The 23,052-nt window shown below is 42.8% G+C and overlaps 1 protein-coding gene and 1 long non-coding RNA gene across 8 annotated transcripts in view; one reads left to right on the top strand and one right to left on the bottom strand.

The window, feature by feature from the left end:
• The window catches only part of LOC309354443, a 609,149-nt gene that overhangs the window by 197,454 nt on the left and 388,643 nt on the right, over window positions 1-23,052 (bottom strand). The gene's annotated exons all lie outside the window — the stretch shown is intronic.
• Window positions 1-23,052, top strand: part of TLK2 (tousled like kinase 2) — a 38,966-nt gene that overhangs the window by 11,259 nt on the left and 4,655 nt on the right. For 6 of the 7 annotated variants that reach the window (XM_081883985.1, XM_081883987.1, XM_081883988.1 and 3 more), the window contains 18 exons: window positions 424-493; window positions 1,833-1,876; window positions 2,219-2,314; window positions 5,827-5,994; window positions 8,112-8,207; window positions 10,196-10,288; window positions 10,718-10,828; window positions 12,091-12,227; window positions 13,366-13,518; window positions 14,948-15,014; window positions 15,861-15,958; window positions 17,027-17,108; window positions 17,692-17,783; window positions 18,374-18,463; window positions 19,327-19,496; window positions 20,908-21,046; window positions 21,489-21,600; window positions 22,549-22,656. In XM_081883985.1, the coding sequence (XP_081740111.1) occupies window positions 424-493; window positions 1,833-1,876; window positions 2,219-2,314; window positions 5,827-5,994; window positions 8,112-8,207; window positions 10,196-10,288; window positions 10,718-10,828; window positions 12,091-12,227; window positions 13,366-13,518; window positions 14,948-15,014; window positions 15,861-15,958; window positions 17,027-17,108; window positions 17,692-17,783; window positions 18,374-18,463; window positions 19,327-19,496; window positions 20,908-21,046; window positions 21,489-21,600; window positions 22,549-22,656 (1,926 nt within the window). The remainder of the gene's footprint in view (window positions 1-423; window positions 494-1,832; window positions 1,877-2,218; window positions 2,315-5,826; window positions 5,995-8,111; window positions 8,208-10,195; window positions 10,289-10,717; window positions 10,829-12,090; window positions 12,228-13,365; window positions 13,519-14,947; window positions 15,015-15,860; window positions 15,959-17,026; window positions 17,109-17,691; window positions 17,784-18,373; window positions 18,464-19,326; window positions 19,497-20,907; window positions 21,047-21,488; window positions 21,601-22,548; window positions 22,657-23,052) is intronic. The other variant, XM_081883989.1, reaches the window with a different exon arrangement.

Raw genomic sequence — 23,052 nt, 5'->3', positions numbered from 1 at the left:
GGGTCAAACCAGAAGTTACCTGATTACTGTCAACTATGTGAAAATAGTCAGGGTTCCATTCCAGCAGGAGAAAATATGCCACCTTTTGGACTCTCTAATTCCCTGCTATGCAAATAGCCTCAACAAAACTCAAACAATTTAGCCCTCGGGAAGGTGCAAGGCAGTGATCTTAACTCTCAAGTGCCTTGCAGTCTTCCTTAATGGGGTTAATTCATTTTTGGTGTAATACTTGCTGTTAGTGGGGGTGCACTGGTCACTGATTTCATGTTCCACGGTTGCATTTAAAAGTATCAAAGAGGGGAAACATAACCCTCTGTATTTACAAACTGAGAAGTCTGCCAGGGGGTTTTGAATTTCTTAGTGTGCTTTGATGCTGAGATATTTGCAGAAATTGATTTGGGATTTGTTTTTCTCCCCCTTAAGACTCCAGAAAAAAAGCAGAATGACCAGCGCAACAGGAAGAGGAAAGGGGAATCCTTTGAGACCAACCAAGGTAAGCTGTGCTTTAGGCCCCCTAATTAGGATCTCCAAACATTCAGTAATGAGCACGGTTGTTTGAGAATTCTCTTTTCCCTTGATATCATTGAGTCTGACTCAAAGGTGTATTGGGCAACTTGTTATGATCTTGAGCTTGGAGCAGCACCCTTCCCTTCAGGGAAAATTTGCCGGCTGCATTATAAGACAAACATTTTTAGTCCTAAGGCAGTCTTATTGCAATGTTCACCTGCATCTGTTTCACTACATGCGCATGTCACGTTTGGGCATGGTTTTCCAGTGGCTGCTTGGCAAAGATAGTTACTTGCACTGATCACACATCTCTATCACACATGATTTTCCCAAAACTTGAGGCACTGAAGTACTTCCATGTAGAAATAATACTAATGGTTGAAATAGCCCTTAGGAATCCATGAGAAGTTGGTATATTGGAGAATGCAGACCTAATTTGTGACAAAGAGTAAAAAAAAAAAAAATCCCTTTCTGATGCTTCCTTTCTTAAGTGGTCATTTTCAGTGTTGACTGAGAGCATCCAGAAGACCTAATCCCAAGAATCATATGGAGCAGCCTTTGCATAGTCTGGAATCGTGGCCCATACTGATGACACTTCCTTCTCTGGTCCCATTATGGTTGCTCCTTGTCCACCCACTTCTGCCATGCCTTCCCCCATCCATCCTCAGTGCCTCTTCCAAGAACCTTTGCATTCATGCACACACATTCTTTGAGCTCTTGTCAGTTGTACCACCATTGCCACTTGCTCCTTTTGCTGTTCTGTGTATGCTCGCATGCACACATGTCTTTCTCCTTTTCTCCAACATGCTTTTGGGGGAGCAACAGAGAATCTTTGAGAATAAGTGTTACATTTCGGATAGTCCCTAGGTAACTATCCCCAAACTGTGTCGTTTCAGAGTTTGGTCCTAATTGGTATTTATTCTACATCAACACAGAGGCTCTGTCTGATTCTGGTCTACCACTCTGACACACACCATCTAAAGTGTGAGGAGGGAGTCCTCCTAAAATGTAGCTGTCATTTACATGAAAAGTACATGCACAATCCTCACTTTAAAAAGGAAGCCAGCTGTGCAGGATCCTTTTTTCCCCTCACAAAAAACATCAACAGTCTTACATATTAAGAGGAGCAGAATGCTACAGCACATGGATAGCTGAGTCTGGAAATTCCCTTATAATAAACAGGCACATCCATAATCTTTGGTACTATCCAATTCCCTTCTTATCTCAAAACCAAGACAATTTTTAAAAAGAAGAATTAAACCCTGAAGCATGAGAATATTTTGATTTTGAAGGCTTAATACCACCTGTTGTTTTTTTCCTTCCAGGCAAAGTCACTCCAAGGGGACATAAAATTAGTGATTATTTTGAGGTAAGCCAGTTTTACATGTAACTTTTCAGAAAATGACGTCCTTACAAATTCTTTCCATGTAGGTTAGAGACAGGGACTCTTCTAAATAATATGTAAACATCTTAAAAAGGGAGGCCCTTGCAGTTAAATGACTAAATTTTCTAGGGAACTGTCTTCTTTATATTTTTAATATAGTTTTAGGGCAAAAAAAAATCCAGATCTTAATTGTAGCTGTTCCCTTGTGTGCATAGTTTTCTGTGCCCCAGTTTCTATACACCTGTGCAGTGTGCTTTGCTCTGTGAAACTTTCACAGTGTTTCCATGAACTTACTAGCCTACTTTTTTTGTCCTCTCCAAATTTTAGTTTGCTGGGGGAAGCGGTCCAGGAACAAGTCCTGGAAGAAGCGTGCCACCTGTTGCACGATCATCGCCACAGCATTCCTTATCAAATCCTTTACCTGTAAGTATTCGCTTGAAGGGACAGAATGTGGGCTTTTGTGAGTAATGTGGCACCCTGAAAAGGGTATCATTTCTATATATTGCTTTATTAAATCTCATTTTGAGCTTTAAATTTAAGCAACGTTTACAGTCCTAATAGGTGGTGGTTCAGAAATGCTTGGTGGTAGTGCAAAGCTCCCAGGGTTCAGGTGGTGGGATCTGAATGCTCCCTTTAACATTTCCTCTACCTAAATTCTTATTCCTGCTGTCTTTGCTGTCTGTCTAACCCAGTGTTGGGCTCTGTTTGATTAAGGTGTTTGTGCAGTAGCTAGGCAGCAGGTAATCTTCAAAGGAGGAGGCTCATACATACGAACGAGATGTGGCAGGAACTATATTTCTAGAAGAATGAAGGCCAATCAAAAGTTGAAAACCAGCATGACTCAACATTTCAAGGGCATAGGGCAAGATAGAAATCTTCTTAGCACTGCATTTCCTTCTCCTGCCCATGTAAAATTTAATGGCAGTGTCTGTTATCCATTGCTGTACATAACTACACAGAAATGACAAGTGTCTCCACCTATGTGTGTGATTTTGACATAAGGTAGCTTGAGCTAGAAGTACCATTACTAATCCTAGGACAAATAATTTAACAAAGAGGTTTGGATTGACCACGTCACCATACCTTTCTGTGTCTTTGTAGGTTTTTTTTAAAGGATTCTAAATTGCTCAGGAACAAGTTTAAGAAGAGGCAGGTTAGGGAAGTTATAGGTTTGCCCCAGAGGGGAATGGGAATGGGAGGTAGATATGGAGGCAAACAAAGATATACAGTTGTGGGGAGTGCTTGTTACATCAAAGCCCTTGCTCCCTCTGCTTTGCCTGCTGTGCTTCAGAGTCGGGGGTTGCCAGTCAGTTCACCTGGTGCTGGTGGTAACTGCCAAGTCTGTCCAGAATAAAACATCTGTTGTCCACAATTTAATAGCAGGGGCTGAGTTGGCATTCATAACTGAGAACTGGGCAGATGACCTTGGTGGCCCTATGCTACTGCAGCTACGTATGTCCACCTGGGTACTTGCTGCAGCACCATTCAGGTCAGAGGGGCGGTGAGAGAGAATCAGAATCATCCTCACTAGGAGGACAGTCCACACTGTTTCTGAATTTGAAGGATTGTTTGTGGCATTGGGCGGAACAGGAATTTTGTTGGTGTGGCATCCACCTCACTGCATTACAGCCTTCCTAACTGAGCTGACAGAGGTAATCTGAGATGTGGAAAAATCCATGGTTCTAACTATGGAAAGGGGGCATACAAATAAAAGGATGAAGTTGATGGAGGTGGCGGGGGGATGACAGCTCCTAAATTGTGGAATTCCCTCCCCACATAGGTGCATCTGGCACCTTTCTTGTTGTATGCACCTGTTTACCCTATCTGTTGACACTTTTAAGACCCCCTCTAGTTGTGATTGTAATTTGTTTCAAACTGTCTTGGAGCTGCATTTTATATTGCTGTAACCCACCCTGAAACCTTGTAGAGGGCACATAATAAATCATTTTTTTTATAAAGACACCTTATAAAACCAAATCTAGTACTTGTTTTTACAGCTTACTCAGCTAGGAGAATTGAAAAGGAATTGTTTATTACAACCTCAATTGCACATTTATCTTCTGCAGGATATAATATTCTCAAAAAGTCATTCTGTACATGTAGACTGAACAAGTGTGTAATTGTTATGTGCATGTGTATTGACAAATGGCAGGGTTGGCTTTTACCTTCATCCTTTTTAGGAGGTATGGTGTATGTTTTTCCCAATGTTGTATACATATATCATTGGAAGGTTGTCCTGTTTTCTGTTTTTATAGGAAACATTTGCAAGGTTTGGGTTTGGTTTTTTCAGGGCCCAAGCTGAGCATGGTAGAGATGAGCACACTTTACTGGGTCTAGAGGATCTAGCCTGGACTAGCCTCATTTCCCCCCTCATGATGAAGTGCTGATCATGCTTGATGTTCATCCAAGCTTATTTCCCTGTATCTGTGTGTCTGTAATATGCCTAGTTTTTGTAGGAAGCGTTAGAGCCAATCAGAAGCAGTGTTAGAACAAGTAACAGTGAGCTGTTGTTCCAGCCCCCCTCTGGAATGATAGGGAACTTCATCTCATGTCATTTGAGAGACAGAGGTATGCCACACTATCTCAAAAACTACAAGTCCCCTCCTGTGCAGGCAGGAAGTGTGAACAAGGATGTGGCAAACAAGAAGCACCATTAAAATTTGGGTCCAGTGGTAGTCAAGTAATGGTGATAGAATTTGCAGGTTCCCAAACATATGAGAGTAAATAGACCCCGTGTTATTTCAACGTGTAGGAAAACTGTCAATGTTCTAGACGTCATTCATGAACAGGGAAAAAGGGCTAAAGCATATTTGTTAATGCCAGTGAACCTAGATCTGGCTGTTCGTTCAAATCAAGCAACCAGTGATGTAATACAATTAAGCAAAGGGAACTAAAAGAAGCTGAATGACACCAATCAACCTTACATGTTTTAAAGAGTTGAAGCCTTTCTTTGTCACTTCTTCAAAAGAGACAAATCTGGGGGCAGGGTGTGTGTGTGTGTTTGTGTGTGTAAAAGTAAGTAAGTAAGAGGAGGGCCCATGTTGCAAGTTTGCATCAACCCAGAGAAATGATGCTTGGCAGTCTCTTCCATCATATTGTGATGCCTTTCCCCCTTCTGTTCTCATTCAATACATAGAGATACGTTTTGCCTGGACAAGAGGAGACGGGTGGGGGGCAGAATGTGATAACAACACTCCTTTACCTGAAAGACTATTCTATAGGAAAGGGTAAAAACTTGTTCTCTGCTGCCACAGAGAGCAGGACAAGATCTAACAGGTTCCAGTTAAGAGAGGGTACATTTTGGTTTAACATTGGGAGAAGCTTCTTAACAATACAGTGGTACCTCGCAAGACGAATGCCTCGTAAGACGAAAAACTCACAAGACGAAAGAGTTTTTCGTTTTTTGAGTTGCTTCGCAAGGCGAATTTCCCTATGGGCTTGCTTTGCAAGACGAAAACGTCTTGCAAGTTTGATTTTCAATGCATTCCTATGGGAATCCGTGCTTCGCAAGACGAAAAATTCGCAAGACGAAAAAACTCGCAGAACGAATTAATTTCGTCTTGCAAGGTACCACTGTAAGAGCAATACAGCAATAAAACTAAATGTCTGTGGTGTAATATTTGGAGGAGAGGTGTTTGGGAAGCCTGTGAGTCTGAGGCTCGGTACTTTTCTTTCACATAATACCATAGGTTTCCATTGTGCCCCAAAAGGTGCAAAGGCATCAGGGACTGTTGTCTTTTATTTGCCTAGTAGTAATGGGCCCGCTTTTGGTAGCTAGATCACACGCTTCCTCGCTCCCTCCCATTGCTTCTTCTTGCTGTTTCCAAACTGCCGTATTTACTAATGCATGGATCAGATTTGTTATCTATGACCCTACCTCACCCTCCTTCTTTTCTCTTCAAAGTATCTTGTGGTTTTCTTTAAATGTATTACAGCGGCGAATGGAGCAGCCGCTTTACGGGGTAGACAACAGCGCAGCCAAGGAACTGCAGGAGGATCACTCTGCTCTGCCAACGCTGGTGTCGGCGATGCTGGCGAAACAGCGGCTAGAGGGCGAGCAGCTGGCCCAGAGGGGTGCAAGCCTCTGTTTTCCATTTTCTTCGGTGAGCATGGTCTTAATGGCCACACTCAAGGGGGTCTGAACGGGTCTGACATGGGTGGATAGCATCCAATCCCCCCCCCACACACATCTGTATGGCCCCCTTATTAGAATCTCAGGTTTCTTTCTTTTTCTTCAAATTCTATTCCTCAGTGGTTGCAGCTCGTGACAGCAAAACTAGCTAAAGGTTTTAGCTTTACTTTTTTTCTTTAGGAAGTATTCTTCCCCCATCCCTACTTCATTGACCCCACCTTGAGGTACTCCTTTCTCTGGGGCCTCTTCTCCCTCCCATTTTCCTTGCTTTACCTCTCTCCCATCCCTTCATGCTGATGAAATGGAGCTGCCCGTTTCTAAATGGAACACAATTTGAAGTTTAGAGAATCACAGCTTTTCCAGTTCTCATGGTCTGAAAGACGTTTTCGTTGTTTAATGGTTTCAACTTCAAGATAGGGTAGCATAGTCAGTTCTTTTGCAGCAGTGGCTGAGTGGCCATCACATATAAGTTCGGCATGTTGATTAAACTAGCAAGTAGCAACTAAAATGGGCAAAATGGCATTGTGACGTGCTTCCAAGGTAGCTCTTGGCTTTGAACAAGTTGTGTACTCCTTTGCTCTGACAATTACATCTTCAGATTGTGAAATGTAACCTAATCTTATTTAGAAGGCCAAGTGCTTCAACTTTAAAATGTTTATTTCTCATGATTCACACACCCCTCTTTTCTGCAGTGTCTCCTAAGATTCCACATTGAAATGCATCCATAGAAAGAATCTGTACAGGCTTATTAATTGCAAAGCAAATTGCATTTCTAGGGTTGTCATTCGAGCCTCTTAGCTCCAATAGCTAAATCTTTGTGTCACTGCCCCAGACCCCAGGCATTTGGCGAAGAAATGCATTCAAGACTTTACAAACAATTCATTTTCTTAAAAGCATTTTGGCTCTTTCCCTGGAAATGATCTCTAATGTGCTTTTTAAATCATCTTAACTGTAGGTTGGGTCCAGATGTAGCTAGTTGTTCATTTTGTCCCATTGCAATCAAGGGGGTTTAATTAGTCATGACTAGCTTATCCCATTGATTTAATGGAAATAAAGTGTGACTTAATCAGGACCTAGCCCCGTGCATGTGATCAGACAGACCTTTAAACATAAGAACATAAAAAGAGTCTGCTAAATCGGACCAGTGACAAGCGTCCTATTCTCACAGTGGCGGAACAGATGCCTATGGGAAACCAGCAAGCAGGATTCAAGCACAAGAACACTCTTCCCAACTGGTATTCAGTAGCATTGCTGCCTCCAACAGTGGAGACCATAGCCATCATGGCAAGAAGCCATTGATAGCCCTGTGCTCCATGAATTTGTCTAATTCTCTTTTAAAGCCTTTGAAGTTGGTGGCCATCACTGCCTCCTGTGGGAACTGTGTTGTGTAAAGAAGTACTGTATTTTTTGCTCTATAAGACTCACTTTTTCCCTCCTAAAAAGTAAGGGGAAATATGTGTGCGTCTTATGGAGTGAATGCAGGCTGCACAGCTATCCCAGAAGCCAGAACAGCAAGAGGGATTGCTGCTTTCGCTGCTTAGCAATTGCTCTTGCTGTTCTGGCTTCTGGGATTCAGAATATTTTTTTTCTTGTTTTCCTCCTCCAAAAACTAGGTGCGTCTTATGGTCTGGTGCGTCTTATAGAGCGAAAAATATGGTACTTTCTTTTTTCTGTCCTGAATCTTCCAACATTCACCTTCATTGTATGTCTACAAGTTCTAGTGTTACAAGAGAGAGAGAGAGAAACTTTTCTCTGTCCTCTTTCTCCATGGCATGCATAGCTTTATAAACTTCTATGATGTCACCACTTGCTCGCCTTTTCTGTAAAATAAAAAACCCCAAACACAGCTACCTTTCTTAATAGGGGAGGGAACCTGCAGCACCCTGGCTCTGTTACTGCCGATGTTAATTCTATTTCCTTGGAAATATGAAACCTGCTGCCTATCAGAATTGACAGCACTCAACTAGGCAAGATAAGATTGCTTTCTATAACCTTAGGTAACAGCTGGGAAGAGTGTGTGTTTGACATAATGCTTTGCCATCCTATTAATTTACAGCCCATGTCCTTCATTTACTCCTTTTCTTGCAGGCCCAGCAAGGCAGTCCTTCTTCAACGGGTTCAGGGAACACAGAGCATTCCTGCACCTCCCAAAAACAGATTTCCGTCCAGCATAAACAGACACAGGTATAAAACCGATGAACAACGTACTGCAATGTCTGTGTTGTATCTTGCTTGAGTCAAACACGTATCATTGGAGAAATAATGGAGGGCAATGAGGTAGTGACATAGCTAGGCCAGAAGAAGGCTAATGTTTATTCCATTATCAATTGTTTCCTTCTAAGTGCCTTCAGCCTTAGGGATATTGTTGGCTTATTCAAAACAATGTGTTTTGGTCAGCAAATTTCCAGAGGAGATGCTATTTTTCTTTCCTCCAGCCTCCCACCATTGCCCCCCAATGATAGACAAAGTTGTCTTTTATTTTGCTGTTCATTTGTTTATTTTAAAATGCTGCTGTTCTTCCACCCTGACTCCTTTTGCAAAATGGGTGCACGCTGTCTGAACAATTCTGAGTGCTGTGATCTGCATCTGGCGTTTCCAACATATGCATCACCATCCCCAAAAGAAAGAATCTGCCAGCACATGGGATTTCCATGTGTTCTTCAAAATCCCTATTCGTACTAAGAGGCCTCTGATCAGGGCAACCATATAAAATGATGGCTTTCAAACTTTTAGGACCCTTTCAGATGGATTTTTCTGCTGAGGATCCCATGTGCATCTGCTGCAGAGTCCCTTTAAATTGTAGATGAGTCTGGGATGTGCAATGAGGGGTCCCCGGCCTTTGGGGCTACACCATTGCACTGTGGAGGTGAGACAGCTGCCCAGAACTCACCCTTCTGGTTATACAGTGGTGCCTCGCTAGACGGAAAGAATTCGTTCCGCGATTCTCTTTGTCTAGCAGTTTTTTCGTCTTGCGAAGCAAGCCCATTGACAGCTTAGCGGATTAGCGCTACAGCTGTCAAGCGGCTTCCAGCGATCAGCTGTTAAGCAGCTTATCAGCGGAACAGCTGATAAGCGGCTTAGCGGCTTAAGAAAAGGGCGGAAAAAGCGGAAAAAAACCCACGGGGGGATGCAAGATTTTTTTCGTCTTGCAAAGCAACCCCATAGGGGAATTCGTTTTGCGAAGCGCCTCCAAAACGGAAAACCCTTTCGTCTAGCGGGTTTTTCGTCTTGCGAGGCGTTCGTCTTGCGGGGCACCACTGTATAACGGAGGGGAAATTTGGTATTGGTGGACAAGCTGCCTTTCAGGGAAACGAGTCCCCAGATTCTGATCTTCTCATTGAAGACGATAGGATCTTGTGAAACCCAGCCGTGGTTTCAGTTTTTAAGCTTTGTGGCAGTGTTGCATTTTGGAAAGGTGACCAACCGAAAATAGGTAGAAAGAGACCAATACCCCCTGAAAGGTAGGCTGCTTTCCTGAGGGGAAAGTGGCTTGCTCAAAGGCACACCATTATGTATGGCTGTAACACGCTTTGGGAGAAGCGTGATTAAAATCTTCATAGGCAAGGCATGTCAGCTCCACACACAATCCTACCCACCCTGCCTCTCATACCCTTTATAGATTTAGTGTGCTGAGCGACAGTGGTGTGATTCTGTTTCCCCCACAAAGTTTCAGGGAATACAAACTGTGCCCTAAGATAGAGGTGGGGAACCTGCAACTTTCCAGATGATGGTGGACTACATCTCCCACCATCCCAAACCATTATTCTTGCTGTCTGGGGGTAACATCTGGAGGACCACAGGTTCCCCGGCCTGTATGGCTTGTCGCTTGCTTTTTCCCCCATGACCCCACATCACTGGGATTAGAATGGAGTTCTGCCAGCTTTGCTACACTTGGGAAATCTCAGCCCTTTTTTTCCCCTTAGGGACTAGAGAAGGCTTTTGTGACAGATGTGAAAAGATTTCAGCTCCAGCTGTACCATTTGCCTGATGTTTTGGTTTGGGAAAACATTTTCTCCATAATTTTAGGTTGTTCCATTCATTGGTCACGAAGGAACAAAAGTGTTTGACATGCTTTTCTGTCCCTAAAACACCCAATCACCTTTTGGGTTAGGGTTAGGGTGATTTTTTTGGGTCATTTTTCACATTGAGCTCTTTCCCTCTTCCTCCTGCAGTCTGATCTCACGGTAGAAAAAATATCTGCACTAGAAAACAGTAAGAACTCTGACCTGGAGAAGAAAGAAGGCAGGATAGATGACCTATTGAGAGTAAGTACACCTGTAAACTATACTAAAAATAATAATTTTTTTTTAACACATAGAGCAGTAATGTATCCATAACATAGGGAACTTGCTAGTAATATGATTAAATTGTAGGTGGGCTAGGATTTCTTGAAACACCCAACCATGTACTTGCAGAACCCGATTATTCCAATGAAGAATTTGTTTTCTATTCAAACAACCTTTTTTAAAAAAATAATAATTTCCTATGACTACACCACTTAATACAAATGTGAAATGACTAAAATTCCTGCATGGCCCAACAGTTGAACACTGTGGTGCCTTCTATGTTCTCTGGTACTATATTTTGACAACTACAGCATCTTCATCATTTCCCTCTCTGCCTTCATGCCGTTCAGGTGAGATTTTGGCTGTTCTCTGTTTTGGCTACCTGCTTAGCATTACTTCTGTTTTCAGGCAAACTGTGACTTAAGGCGACAGATAGATGAACAACAGAAAATGCTTGAGAAGTACAAAGAACGGTTGAATAGATGTGTGACAATGAGCAAGAAGCTTCTTATAGAAAAGGTAAGTTTTGGCTTCCCAATTGCCCTTTACAACCTTCTCACCTTTGCCCTCTTCTCTCCTCCCAGCCCTTCAGTTCTGTGCATTTTGTTGGAACTTGTATCCTGCTGTAACTTGCATACTTGGGGGTATTGATGAACACATTAATCGGAGTAAAGATTGCACAAATGTAGTGGGCCCATGAGGACATTGTTTTATCATATTCATACGGACATGCATGCAAGGGTATATTATACTGAGTCAGATCGGCTTGAGTCCACCCTGGCACTTTCTGCAAAACACTTCCTCTACTTTTGAGCTACAGTCCCTCTCCAAATAGTTATACTACACCACCATCTTTTATGAGCATTGCTTTTGAGTATGTCCCTTCCTGGAGACCCACTGAACATCCTAACTCAGACCTTGTCACATGGAGGTGCATTTAGAACAAATGAGAGCCAGTGTGGTGGTGTGGTTAAGAGTGGTAGTCTCGTAATCTGGGGAACCGGGTTCGCGTCTCCACTCCTCCACATGCAGCTGCTGGGTGACCTTGGGCTAGTCACACTTCTCTGAAGTCTCTCAGCCCCACTCACCTCCCAGAATGTTTGTTGTAGGGGAGGAACGGAAAGGAGAATTTAGCCGCTTTGAGACTCCTTTGGGTAGTGATAAAGTGGGACATCAAATCCAAACTCTTCTTCTTCTTCTTCTCTCCATCACCAAAAGTTATTTTTGGGTTGTGGAGTCAAATTTGTAATGACATTTACAACACTAGAGAGGTGAGCAGTGAAACTTGCCAAACCTCAAAACCAGGCTGTGTTGCATCAGGAAGACAGTGTGGCTTGGGCTGTGACGTTTATTACAGTGGGGTAGCCATTGAGAACATCTCTTGCTGTTTAGAATTGATGCATGGATAAAGAGCCACTTTTTCCCCTCGTTCTTCAGCTCTGGCCTAAAAGGCCCTGGCTTGAATTGCATTCAAAAGGCTATAAGCTACCGTTCATTTTGATGGAAATCTCCCATTTTGTTCCCTTCCAGGCATATGCATGCAGCACTTTTGGTCTGAATGTGTGTATGTAGCCCTTTTTCTTTCTTTACAAAGAACCAGTTGCTAAGCCACATGTAAGGGATCAGATGCAGGCCACAGGTTTGCACATGACAGACTATTTTCTACACTTGAGGAGTGTTAAACTTTGCATCGTTCATATTTTCAGTCCTCATTGACTGACTAGCAGTGTGGTGAACCCCAGTTGTGGCAGCCTTGATTCATACTATCCTTCTCTCCCTAGTCAAAGCAGGAAAAGATGGCATGTCGAGATAAGAGTATGCAGGATCGGCTGAGACTGGGTCACTTTGCTACGGTGCGGCACGGAGCGTCTTACACTGAGCAGTGGACAGATGGCTACGCTTTCCAGAACCTTATCAAGTAAGTGCCGTAACTGCAACTTCTGCCTTTTCTCATGGCGGCAAAGTGTACAGGCAGTTACTTGACTTGTCCTTTTCACAAATCCATATGTAACTAAGGTGCTGCTACAAAACGTGTACATTTTTTAAAGAACCCTGTTTGCCAGGACTCAGGGCAGGTGACATACTTAACAATAGGGTCACCATATTTCCAAAATCCAGACAGAGTTGTTAAAAAAAAATTGGGGGGGGTGAGGGATGTACTTTGCTAAGTACCGTATTCTTCGCCCTATAGGACGCACCGTCCCATAAGGCGCACCTAGTTTTTTTTGGGGGGAAATAAAGGGGGGAAAAATATTTTCCCCCCCAGGCGCGGGGCTGGGGCGGGGGAGGCCCGCCCGAGCTTCCCCCTACCCCAGCCCCCAAACAGGCAGCTCTCTGCAAGCCGTGGGAGCCCAGCGCTGGCTCCCGCTGCTTGCGGAGAGGTCCGCGAAGCCTGGAGAGCGAGAGGGGTCGGTGTGCACTGACCCCTCTCGCTCTCCAGGCTTCACCGAAAGCCTGCATTCGCCCCATAGGATGCACACACATTTCCCCTTCATTTTTGGAGGGGAAAAAGTGTGTCCTATAGGGCGAAAAATACGGTAATTGTATTGCTGCACAAAAAGCCATGAGCTGTAGAACTGCATATACAATAACACGTCTTAAATATATGTTGAGATACACCTGTATTTACCACTGATCAGTAGATGCCCCAGTAAACATTGCCTCATGAAGAGGCATTCTAACACTTAAATATACAGTATCATAAGGGTGAAAACCAGGAGTAGCAGGTGACAGCCTGCAAATTTGGTAGAGTAGGTCAAGGCATGTGCAGGCCTCCATCACACCTTTATAAAACTTGCCATTGCCCCCTTCCTGATAGAGTGGTATTCATTTGATCACAACAGTTGCATCACTGACACTTGTCCCAAGTTTTATACATTGCAAAAATTCAGGGTTGTATGTTTTCTGTAACATAGAATATGGTATGTTGTAGCAAATATGACCAGAAACCAGCGCTTCTAATATGCTTGCCCAGGAATGCAGAAGACGAGCCGCTTCTCTATGTCATGTATTATATTATGTTCTCTAATTTGTGTGCATGTCCTGCTTTTGTTTAGGCAACAAGAGAGGATAAATTCCCAAAGGGAGGAGATAGAAAGGCAACGGAAAATGTTAGCAAAGCGGAAGCCGCCTGCCATGGGGCAGGCCCCTCCAGCAACCAATGAGCAGAAGCAGCGTAAAAACAAGACAAATGGAGCGGAAAATGAAACGTAAGTGCCACAAAAAAAAATTCAGGTTGCTTTCTATGAGTCGCTTGAAATGCAAAGAATAGCTTATGGCTGAAGTTCTCAGGTTTTCCACAGTAGATCTCCCCAAAACATACGAAATTATTGGAGCCTTTTTTCTGCAGTCCACCTGTTGTTTTAAAATAATTAGTAGTTGGTTTGAAAGTGTTGCTGTTAATATTTGGCTTTGCCTCAGCCACAAACTTGCTTCTATTGGAAAAGGTACTTGTGCTTGTGCAAGTACACACAGCGAATTCCACATCATGCAAAGTAAGTACAGTGGTACCTCTAGTTGCGTTCTGCTCTTGTTAAAGACTTTCAGCTTACGAACGCGGCATGTTCACCACATGCGCAGAAGCGATCTTCGCACGTGTGCAGAAGCGCTTGATTGCGCCGCGCACATGCGCGAAGATTGTATGAAACGGATTAAGTCCACAACTGTACAGTACTGCCCTTTCTCATAAAGTGATGGACGAAAACTGGCGAGGCAGATATTGTACTCTGCCTAGTAAAGGCTCAGTTTAATGACACTCAGGATCACGTCCTTACAATCTGCCCATGTCCCTCTGCTCAGCACCTCTCCTGCAGAGAGAGATGCAAAAGTTATTTGAAAAACATAGTGATTAGCTTGGAGGAGGAGGTGGAAAAAGCAAGTGCTTTTGGCAGGATGGGGGCACTTCTGAAGTGAAGCAGATGAAGGAGGCTTAGAATAACAGAGTCAGGCAGCTTCTTAGAAGGGCTACATCGTGGATCTTCCTTAAAAGAGCAACATCTGCTAGGTTGGGGGGGGGGGTTCTGTGTAGATGGGTGAGGGAAATAAATTGAAGACGGAGGATCTGTGTGAATGAGAGGAAGGGGGTGGATAGATAGATGTCTGGGGTGGTGTTAGCACCCTGTGCTGGCATTTGGCCTCCTACACATTAACCCCAAAGGAATGCATCCCTGGGCAGTGGGTGAAGGAGGTTCCTCACCTGTTCCCTAGTAAGTGTGGAGTCTTAGTTGGGGCAGTCCCTTAATGTTTGGAAGGGCAGAGTGATGGATGCCAAGCACAAGAGGAGAGGGGACTTAGTTCAGTGATAGAGCATACGATTTTAAAGTGAAACACACACAATCAATCCTTGGCACCTCTGTTGTTTGTTTTTTAAGACATTCATAGCAGAGCTGGGAAACACACTTGCCTTGATTGCCTTGGAGTGCTGGTAGTCATACTTGACAATATTGGGCTGGGTTTGAACCATTGGCCTGACTCTGCTGTATTCAGTAGGCATAGGAAACCCCAGTAAAGTGTTACAAAAATGAAAAGGTGAAAACAGGAATGGGTCCCAGGTCTGTCTTCTTTTTTTGTCACCTGCCTCTATCCCGCTATTTGTTCTTCAGAGTAATCTTTTGGACCACTTATTTTGTTCACGTGCAGGTTAACGTTAGCAGAATATCATGAACAGGAGGAAATCTTCAAACTCCGGCTAGGACATCTTAAAAAGGTAAAATACTGTATTGCGAAATGACTTCAAAGAGGCAGTGGTTTCAGCTGCCATCTTGTGTTTTGTGTCTGTATTGACTCTTCAGCATTAATCCCAATGCAGTCTAACACGCCTTGAAGTGACTGAAATAGTAGCTCTTATACACAACATTCTCACTTGTGCACATTGCAGGAGAAGATTGGGGGTGATGGGCAAGCTCTTTTCAGGGGAAGCTTGTTTTCTTTTTCCTGATCGTCTCGTTTTGCTTAATCAGATGAGCTCGATCAACACACTGTTGGAAAAGCACTGATTTGAACGAGTAGATTCCCACAGTAATAAAATAAGAAATAGAACTGTCCGTGCCATTTGTTCCTTTCCAGTGCCTCAGCTCTTAGCCCAGTAGCTGTGAAATAGACTAGAGCTTTCCACACTGCTCAGACAATCCTATTCTAGTAGCACTGTATTCTGTCCACAAAGGACTGATCTCCTGAGTCATTTTGCCCTGATTGTGCTGAGCATGTCACTATCATCTAGTCCAGAGAAGTAAAAGTCTAGGCCTGAGGATTGTTTCACAAGAAAAGCATGTTTATTGAGATGGAAGGCGTACTTACTATAACTGGTTCACATTGAATCATCTCAGCAGGGGCGACAGGGAGGAACAAGATACAACCCTTAATTTTAGGAGTTGAAAGCCATAGTAGTCATGTACATTTTCTGAACACCATTAGAATCTGTAAAAAATGCTTAACTTTTCCCCTGCCTGCAACTGCTTTGTTGTTCAAGACAAACATGTTCCTTTCGTCAGGTATACAGAGTTTAAATTTAACTTTTGGTATAACTGTTAAAGTGATGTTTTTCTTTGTGTAGGAAGAAGCAGAGATCCAGGCAGAACTGGAGCGGTTAGAGAGGGTTAGAAATCTACATATCAGGGAATTGAAAAGGATACATAATGAAGATAATTCACAGTGAGTATTGGGCATGAGAGAGTTGCCCAAAGTGGCAAGGCACCAAATAGCTACAAAATGTCTTTTTTGCTTAAGAGTGTGTAGCAGACTTACCACTTAATACCAACAATTAATAATGCGGCGGATTAATACTTTGGTTCATAAGCAAGGATCATGTCTCCTCTGTTACTCACTCTCTTAACCACCCCACACCTGAGATCTTCTTAATAGTATAACAGACCCAAGGGATTACCTCACCCCTTGTTAATGGTTCGGGATTCTTCAGTCCTAGAAGAACTCTCCCCTCCTGGCTATACTGAGACCCAGGTAGCCTGTATTCCCACAAGATCTACCTCTCCCGGTTCAGGGAGCATGGTCAGGAATGATAAGAGGGTCTCAGGTTTTCCATACCTGCTATAGACAAACTATATTGTACCCTTAGGGTTGTGTTTTTTTCAGTTTAATGTCCCCACATGATTCTTTAAATAGCTCATGGTAGCTAACAATTTTAAAGACATCATTTACTTGTCATCTTTAACTTCTGATGCTGGGCGGGCCAACTCGGTGCTAGCTGTTTTAGTATTAATACAGTGTATAAATGTTTACAGGGGAATATCAGCAAACAAAAAAGGAGCTTACATTCTAGATTGTACTTGACCTATCATTAACAAATGTGATATCTGTTTGAGATTTGTAGTAAGCTCTTCTAGCCCCTTTTCATTTTCACCTGCTGCTTGTGGCTGGCTGACCATAGGTGGATCTCACTGCTCAGTGCAGTGTTTGATATTATCAAAATACAGACCTCTGTATTCCCTGCTCTTGTAGGTGCCCTGCTGCTGTAATCTCAAAGCTCCTGATCACTCACCAGTTGTGTGGTGGCTGTAGTGCCTCCAAGCAGCATGTAAATCTAAAAGGTGCATAGCTCTACAATTTATTGGGTTACAGATTGTGTGAGAACTAGGATACCTGGCTCAAAACCGAGAAAAACTCCCTTTTGCCCAGGATAATCACTATTCTGAGTAATTCAGCTGAAGATCATGTTATAGGTGCTGCATGAATAAATAAAATTATCTCTCCTCTCCTCTCCAGATTTAAAGACCACCCAACACTAAATGACAGGTACTTGTTGCTACATCTCCTGGGCAGAGGCGGATTTAGTGAAGTATATAAGGTAAGTTAGATCTCCTTTGGCTGATTGGCTGTCCTAATTTGACTCCTTGATAAAATGACTCTGAAGCCAGTGTCTTAATTATCTGGCATCTCAAGAAATAAAGGTGGGACAGACCTCTGCCTGAGATCCTCACCATTCAGCATGAATTGATAAAGGGCATGTTCATGTGCTTATCACAACTGGGTGGCTTTCTTTGTTTTTAAATTTGAATCATATTCATCTCACTTTGGAGGTGCCAGGTTTATAAATGCATTCATATGAACTTGCAAACACTCGTGTATGTTCATATATATATGCATTCATATTGGAGCAATTGCATTATAAGCAAGCATACTAAGGGAAATTCACATCCTTATTGACAAAAAGAATCTGACCGGGGAACAGCATTATGCATGAAGTTATTTGCCTACTAAAATACTATGTGGGGGTGTCTCAAAGAAAATGTTCAACATCCACACAAAATCGTTTAAAATTAATTTGGAATTGCTGGCTTTTTCCCTCAGTGCAAGGAAGTGAAATTTGTTTAGGGTCGAGGTGTCAGCTCTGATAGTATTCTGAATCAGCTCTCTCCTTCATCTTCCAGGCATTTGATTTAACGGAACAGAGATATGTAGCAGTAAAAATCCATCAGTTAAATAAAAACTGGAGGGATGAGAAGAAAGAAAACTACCACAAGTAAGTAACTCTGGATATTGAACTGCAGAGAAGGTTTGGGAGGGGGGCTCAAAAAAGGCATAACTTCTAAAATGACAATGTGGTTAGTAAAAGAGGTTCATTGCTTCTGTCTGAAAAACAGCTGGTGGTTCTATTCTTGTGAACCAAAAAAACCCCTTAATTTCTGCCCGTGTTAGCACAATAAATGGTTGAAGGAGCAAGACTTGAAGGGAGCTGAAACTGCTTTGGAAAAGGAGAGGGATAAGAGCAGAATGTTTAGGGACTCTGCAGAGAAAGACCCCTGAAAAAGAACATGCTACACTTCAGCATCTCTGTAGGTTCCTCATTGTCCTGGAATCACAACCCTGGCAGTGAAGTTATATTCTCTTGCCTGAGCTATTGCTAGAAATATAGTGAAATGCAACTATGCAATAGCATTGGGTTTTGGTGGTCAAAATGTCCATTGCTAGTGATTTTACAAAAATGTTAGGTCTGATTTGTTTGATTATTATTTTTTAAAGTCTTGTCATTGTAAACTGCCCCAAGTTTTAGGTAGATAGTTGAAAATAAGAAAATTAAATTAAATAAGGATGTTTTCCTTGCTGTTACAGGCACGCATGTAGAGAATACAGAATCCATAAAGAGCTGGATCATCCTCGTATAGTTAAGCTGTATGACTATTTCTCGCTGGACACTGACTCGTAAGTGCTGCTCTTTTTGCAATTCTGCCATAAACCCGGCTACTTGAATGACTGTGTTTGGGAATCTTGGGTCTCCTTATTGCTCAGAGCTCAACGTGAAAGTGGGGGCGTGTGTCATGTAAGAAATTCTGTGTCAAGGGTTTAGAATACAAAGGGGTCTATAAAAGAGATCAGTTGTGTTGTTCAGGGTACCCCTCACTCCCCAGTATGTATTCCCTTTCAATGTGGGATGAATTCCCACGCAGCAAGGAATTGAACGGGGCAGAGGGCATCCTGTAGCCTTGCTGCCCTGTTAATTGCCACGATTGAGTGTGCAGCAGTGTGTGTGGAAGGAAACAAAGCTGTAATAGGTTTTGTAACTATTACAAAAATTACAAAAACTCCCACATTCGAACCACCGGACCCATTGGGAATAACAAATGACACACTTTCAGTCAAAATAAAGTTAGCAATGATGCTGTAATTGCAGATTGGTTTGTGATTTTATTTATTTTGTGTTAATTTACTTTGCTGTCTAAATTATCAATGCTGCTTTTAATGGATTCAGTTTTGTGATGCCTTGAGGCCTTGGCCAGAAGGCCAGGATGTAAATCAGTAATTGAAAAGTTCCTGTTTATCCAGAGAACAAGATCTTAAAACTCTGATAAAACCCTTGACCCAATTAAACAAATTGAAGTAAGTTAGGAGTATTTTTTTCCAGGATAACTGACTGGTGTAACCCTATCACAGTGAGACGAAAGTGGTGTTTTGTTACAAGCCAGCCCCTAGTTGCAACTACAAAATTCCTGCAGATAGAAAGGGAGGAGACTTTGCAGCACTGTTATAATGTCATGAGCCAATATGTTTGACTTCACTTCTTTCAGGTTTTGTACAGTGTTAGAATACTGTGAGGGGAACGATCTGGACTTCTACCTGAAACAGCACAAATTAATGACTGAGAAGGAAGCCCGGTCTATTATCATGCAGATTGTGAACGCATTAAAATATTTAAATGAAATCAAGCCACCCATTATTCACTACGATCTCAAGCCAGGTATGTTGATAGTGGGTCTGGAACACAGCACGAGAAAGTGGGGCAGGGCACTCTGTATTCTGCAGATTTCTGTCGTGAGAATTGCCGTGTTCATTGGTTGTGTAATAAGCAAGCTTCCAGTGCTCATCATTGCATGATCTTATCATGTATATGTAACAGGGTAAGGAATGTGAAGCAGAGCACAGGAATAAATGAACAGCTCTCTCGATGGAAGGATGTAGAAAGTGGATGTGTGCTTTTTATTTGTTCATAAATGTTCTAAATTAGGGGGGTGAGCAGTGAGGTACCCAAGTTTGCTGGTGATGCCAAATAGTTCTCTGTAGTTGAAACAAAAAGGGATTGTGAGAACTTCCAAAAGGATATCTCTGAAATGGGTGAACGGGCACTGAAATGGCAAATGCAATTCAGTGTAAGCAATGTAAGACATTTGTATTGGGGTAAAAAATTCTAACTTCACGTATAAGCTCATGGGGTCTGAACTGGTGGCCACTGACCAGGAATTGGGCAGGTAACTCAGCGAAGGTGTTGACTTGTATGTGACAACTGAGAACGGCGAATTCCGTGCTTGGAATCATTAGGAAAGGGATTGAAAACAAAGCTGTTGGTATCTTAATATCGGTATGCAAATCTACACTGCAACGGCCCTTGGAATATTGTGTACAGTTCTGGACACTTCACCTGAGAATGAATATTGCAGAGCTGGGAAACGTTCAGAAAAGGACAACCAAAGTGTTTGTGGGGTTGGAGCAACTCCGGTGAGGAAAAGTTACAGCAATGGGAAGCTTTTCAGTATAGAAAAAAGGCAGGGATGGAAATGACATGATAGCAATGCTTGCATAGTGTAGAGAAAGTGAATAGGAAGAAGTTACATTCTGCCTCCACTGTTGAGAGAATTTGCAAGTGGGAGAATTCTGTTGCCCTCGGGAGCTGCTTGGGGTCTTCCCCTAGGCATCTGGTTGGCCACTGCTAAAACAGAGTGCTGGACCAGATGGGCCTTTGGCCTGATCCAACAGGGGCTCCTCCTAAGTTTTTGTGTTCATGTCAGAGCCTTCAACTGCAAAGAGCAATTTCTATTCCTATGCTCTGCTTGTGTCGTGTTGCGTTATGGGTAAATGTTTTAAACAGGAGATGGGAGAAGGCTGATGGATGGGAGATGGTTGCCTTAGGACAGGGGCTGGACCTTAACAGAGGAACCCTAACCGCCCTGTTACTGTTTAGGAGAGTGGGGTTCTGATAAGGTCGCTTTTTGGAGATGGTCTGTCATACTGGCTGAAAATAAATAAGTGTATTTGACCTCTTCCTGCATTCTCATTTGTAACAGGCTGCTGCTTCAGCAACTCCCTCCCACCCGCCCGCAAAATGTAATGGGCATATTCATCTAGAAAGTTTGTTTGTTTGTTTTATTCTCCAGGTAACATCCTCTTGGTAAATGGTACTGCATGCGGCGAGATTAAGATCACTGACTTTGGCCTCTCAAAGATCATGGATGATGACAGTTATAATTCAGTCGATGGCATGGAGCTGACATCGCAAGGGGCTGGCACTTACTGGTGGGTGCCCTGGTCTGTTTCTTGCACTGAACTACCCATAATATCGTAGAATGTGAAGAACAGGTTATTCAGCTGAGTGGGCCAAGTCTTTTTATTTTTACAGGGGGGGAAGCTGCTGGAAGAGCCCCTGCACCTATGGTGGAGCCCACCTTGAAAAACTGTGTTAAGGTGGACAGCTCTTCCATGTGCTTGTGTCTCACACCACCAAGAAATATAATCTGTACATCCTTACAATGCTAATAATTATAATAAAAACAACAATCTGACTGGGTTGTCCCAGTCACTCTGGGTGGAAATAGGATTCCAACCTTGTAAATGACTGGAGTTCACTCCTTTGGTAACTTCTACTCAGAGGCATGGAAGGTTGATAGTGAGGAAAGATACGGATTTCTATATAAATGAATACGGCTAGTCTGCAGCTGTTAATTTCTCTGTCCCCTAGGTATTTACCACCTGAGTGTTTTGTAGTTGGGAAAGAGCCTCCAAAGATTTCAAATAAAGTTGACGTCTGGTCAGTGGGAGTAATATTCTACCAGTGCCTCTATGGCAGAAAGGTAAGCAAAATAATTTGACGGCTGCTGAATTTACTGAACTATTGAATCGTAACAGAAAACTGAGTTCTGTTGAATTCTGTGGTGTCTTTGGCACAGAGTTCAGGTTCCTGAGACTCACTTTAGCTTTCTGGTTTAATTTTTTTAAGCACATTTGTTGTTGTCATGACTTGAAGGAATTTTTCAGCATGTGCAAGTAAACTTCAGTAGAAGCTCCAGTGCTCAGGAAACAGAGCTTTTATAACTTCAATTAAATAATTAAATTTTGTTATGCGAAGGTCTCCAGGCAACCATATTTTACCACCAAACAACAAAAAGCACATGAATCATAAACATCATTTTAGTCTATCAGAATCCTGGGGGAAATATGTATTTACCTGGAGCCCTAGAAATATCAGTGAAGGCGCCAGGCAGAGCTCACTGAGAAGCGCATTCCACAAATGAGGAGCACAACTGAAAATGCCCTCCTTTGTCACCAACCTTCAACCTGGAGATGGGCCAATATTGCCTTGTTCTCCTCCAGTCATCTTACCTTAGCACTCCACCCCCTAAATGCAGCATTGATTTAAATAATATTCTAGGTTCTGCCAACTGATTTGGGATGGGGTGGTTTGGGAAGTGAGAGAGCCGATGCTTATAGGAAAAGGAGAGGAAAGCAAACTGATAAGAAGCGATGATTGGGATGCATGTTGAGTGATCGGAAACCCTATGGGATGAATAAATCTTACTTCCTGACTGAGAACATGTTCAGACTGGAATTTTGCTACCTTTTTAGCAAAAACCCCTCACACGTTTTCAGATTTTTGTACACCACAAAGTAACCTAATGTGCTTTTTTTAAAAAAAAATGGCTACATTTCTGTGAAACCTACTGGATCCCTCTTGTTGAAATGTGAATAATGACTGTGTTCTAATATATGCATGTTGCACTCTCCCCCTCTCCCCGCCCCAGCCTTTTGGCCACAACCAGTCTCAACAAGATATTCTGCAGGAGAACACAATTCTGAAAGCAACAGAGGTGCAATTTCCTCCAAAGCCAGTGGTAACGCCAGAAGCAAAGGTAAGAGAGTGTTTCTATTTGGCATTGGCAAAGAAGCTTGGGGAAATGTAGTGACGATCTGTACTTGACAGACACATTTTTAGGTTTCACTCGAATGGCAGCATTCAGTAATGGGTGACTCTTCCTATCCACTTGCAGAAATGCTTCATATTACTACCAGGAGAAGAAGGCTCCCTGTTTCTCCTGTTTTCACTGAGGTTACAGGGATGTCCACAGCTTGTGCTTAGGAAATTGTAGAGCTATTTTCAACAGATCTTTACTCCCCACCCCACCCCTTTCTGTTCATGACCAGGATGATGATAATATCATACCTTGGATCCCAAATGCCTTGCCAGTCAAATGTTTTGGCTGCCAAATGCTGCAAACCCAGAAGTGAGTGTTCCAGTTTGCGAACGT

This window comes from Podarcis melisellensis (genome assembly GCF_964234715.1).
Source record: "Podarcis melisellensis genome assembly, chromosome: 13".
NCBI classification, from domain to species: domain Eukaryota; kingdom Metazoa; phylum Chordata; class Lepidosauria; order Squamata; family Lacertidae; genus Podarcis; species Podarcis melisellensis.
This window is presented reverse-complemented; position numbering and strand designations above follow the sequence as displayed.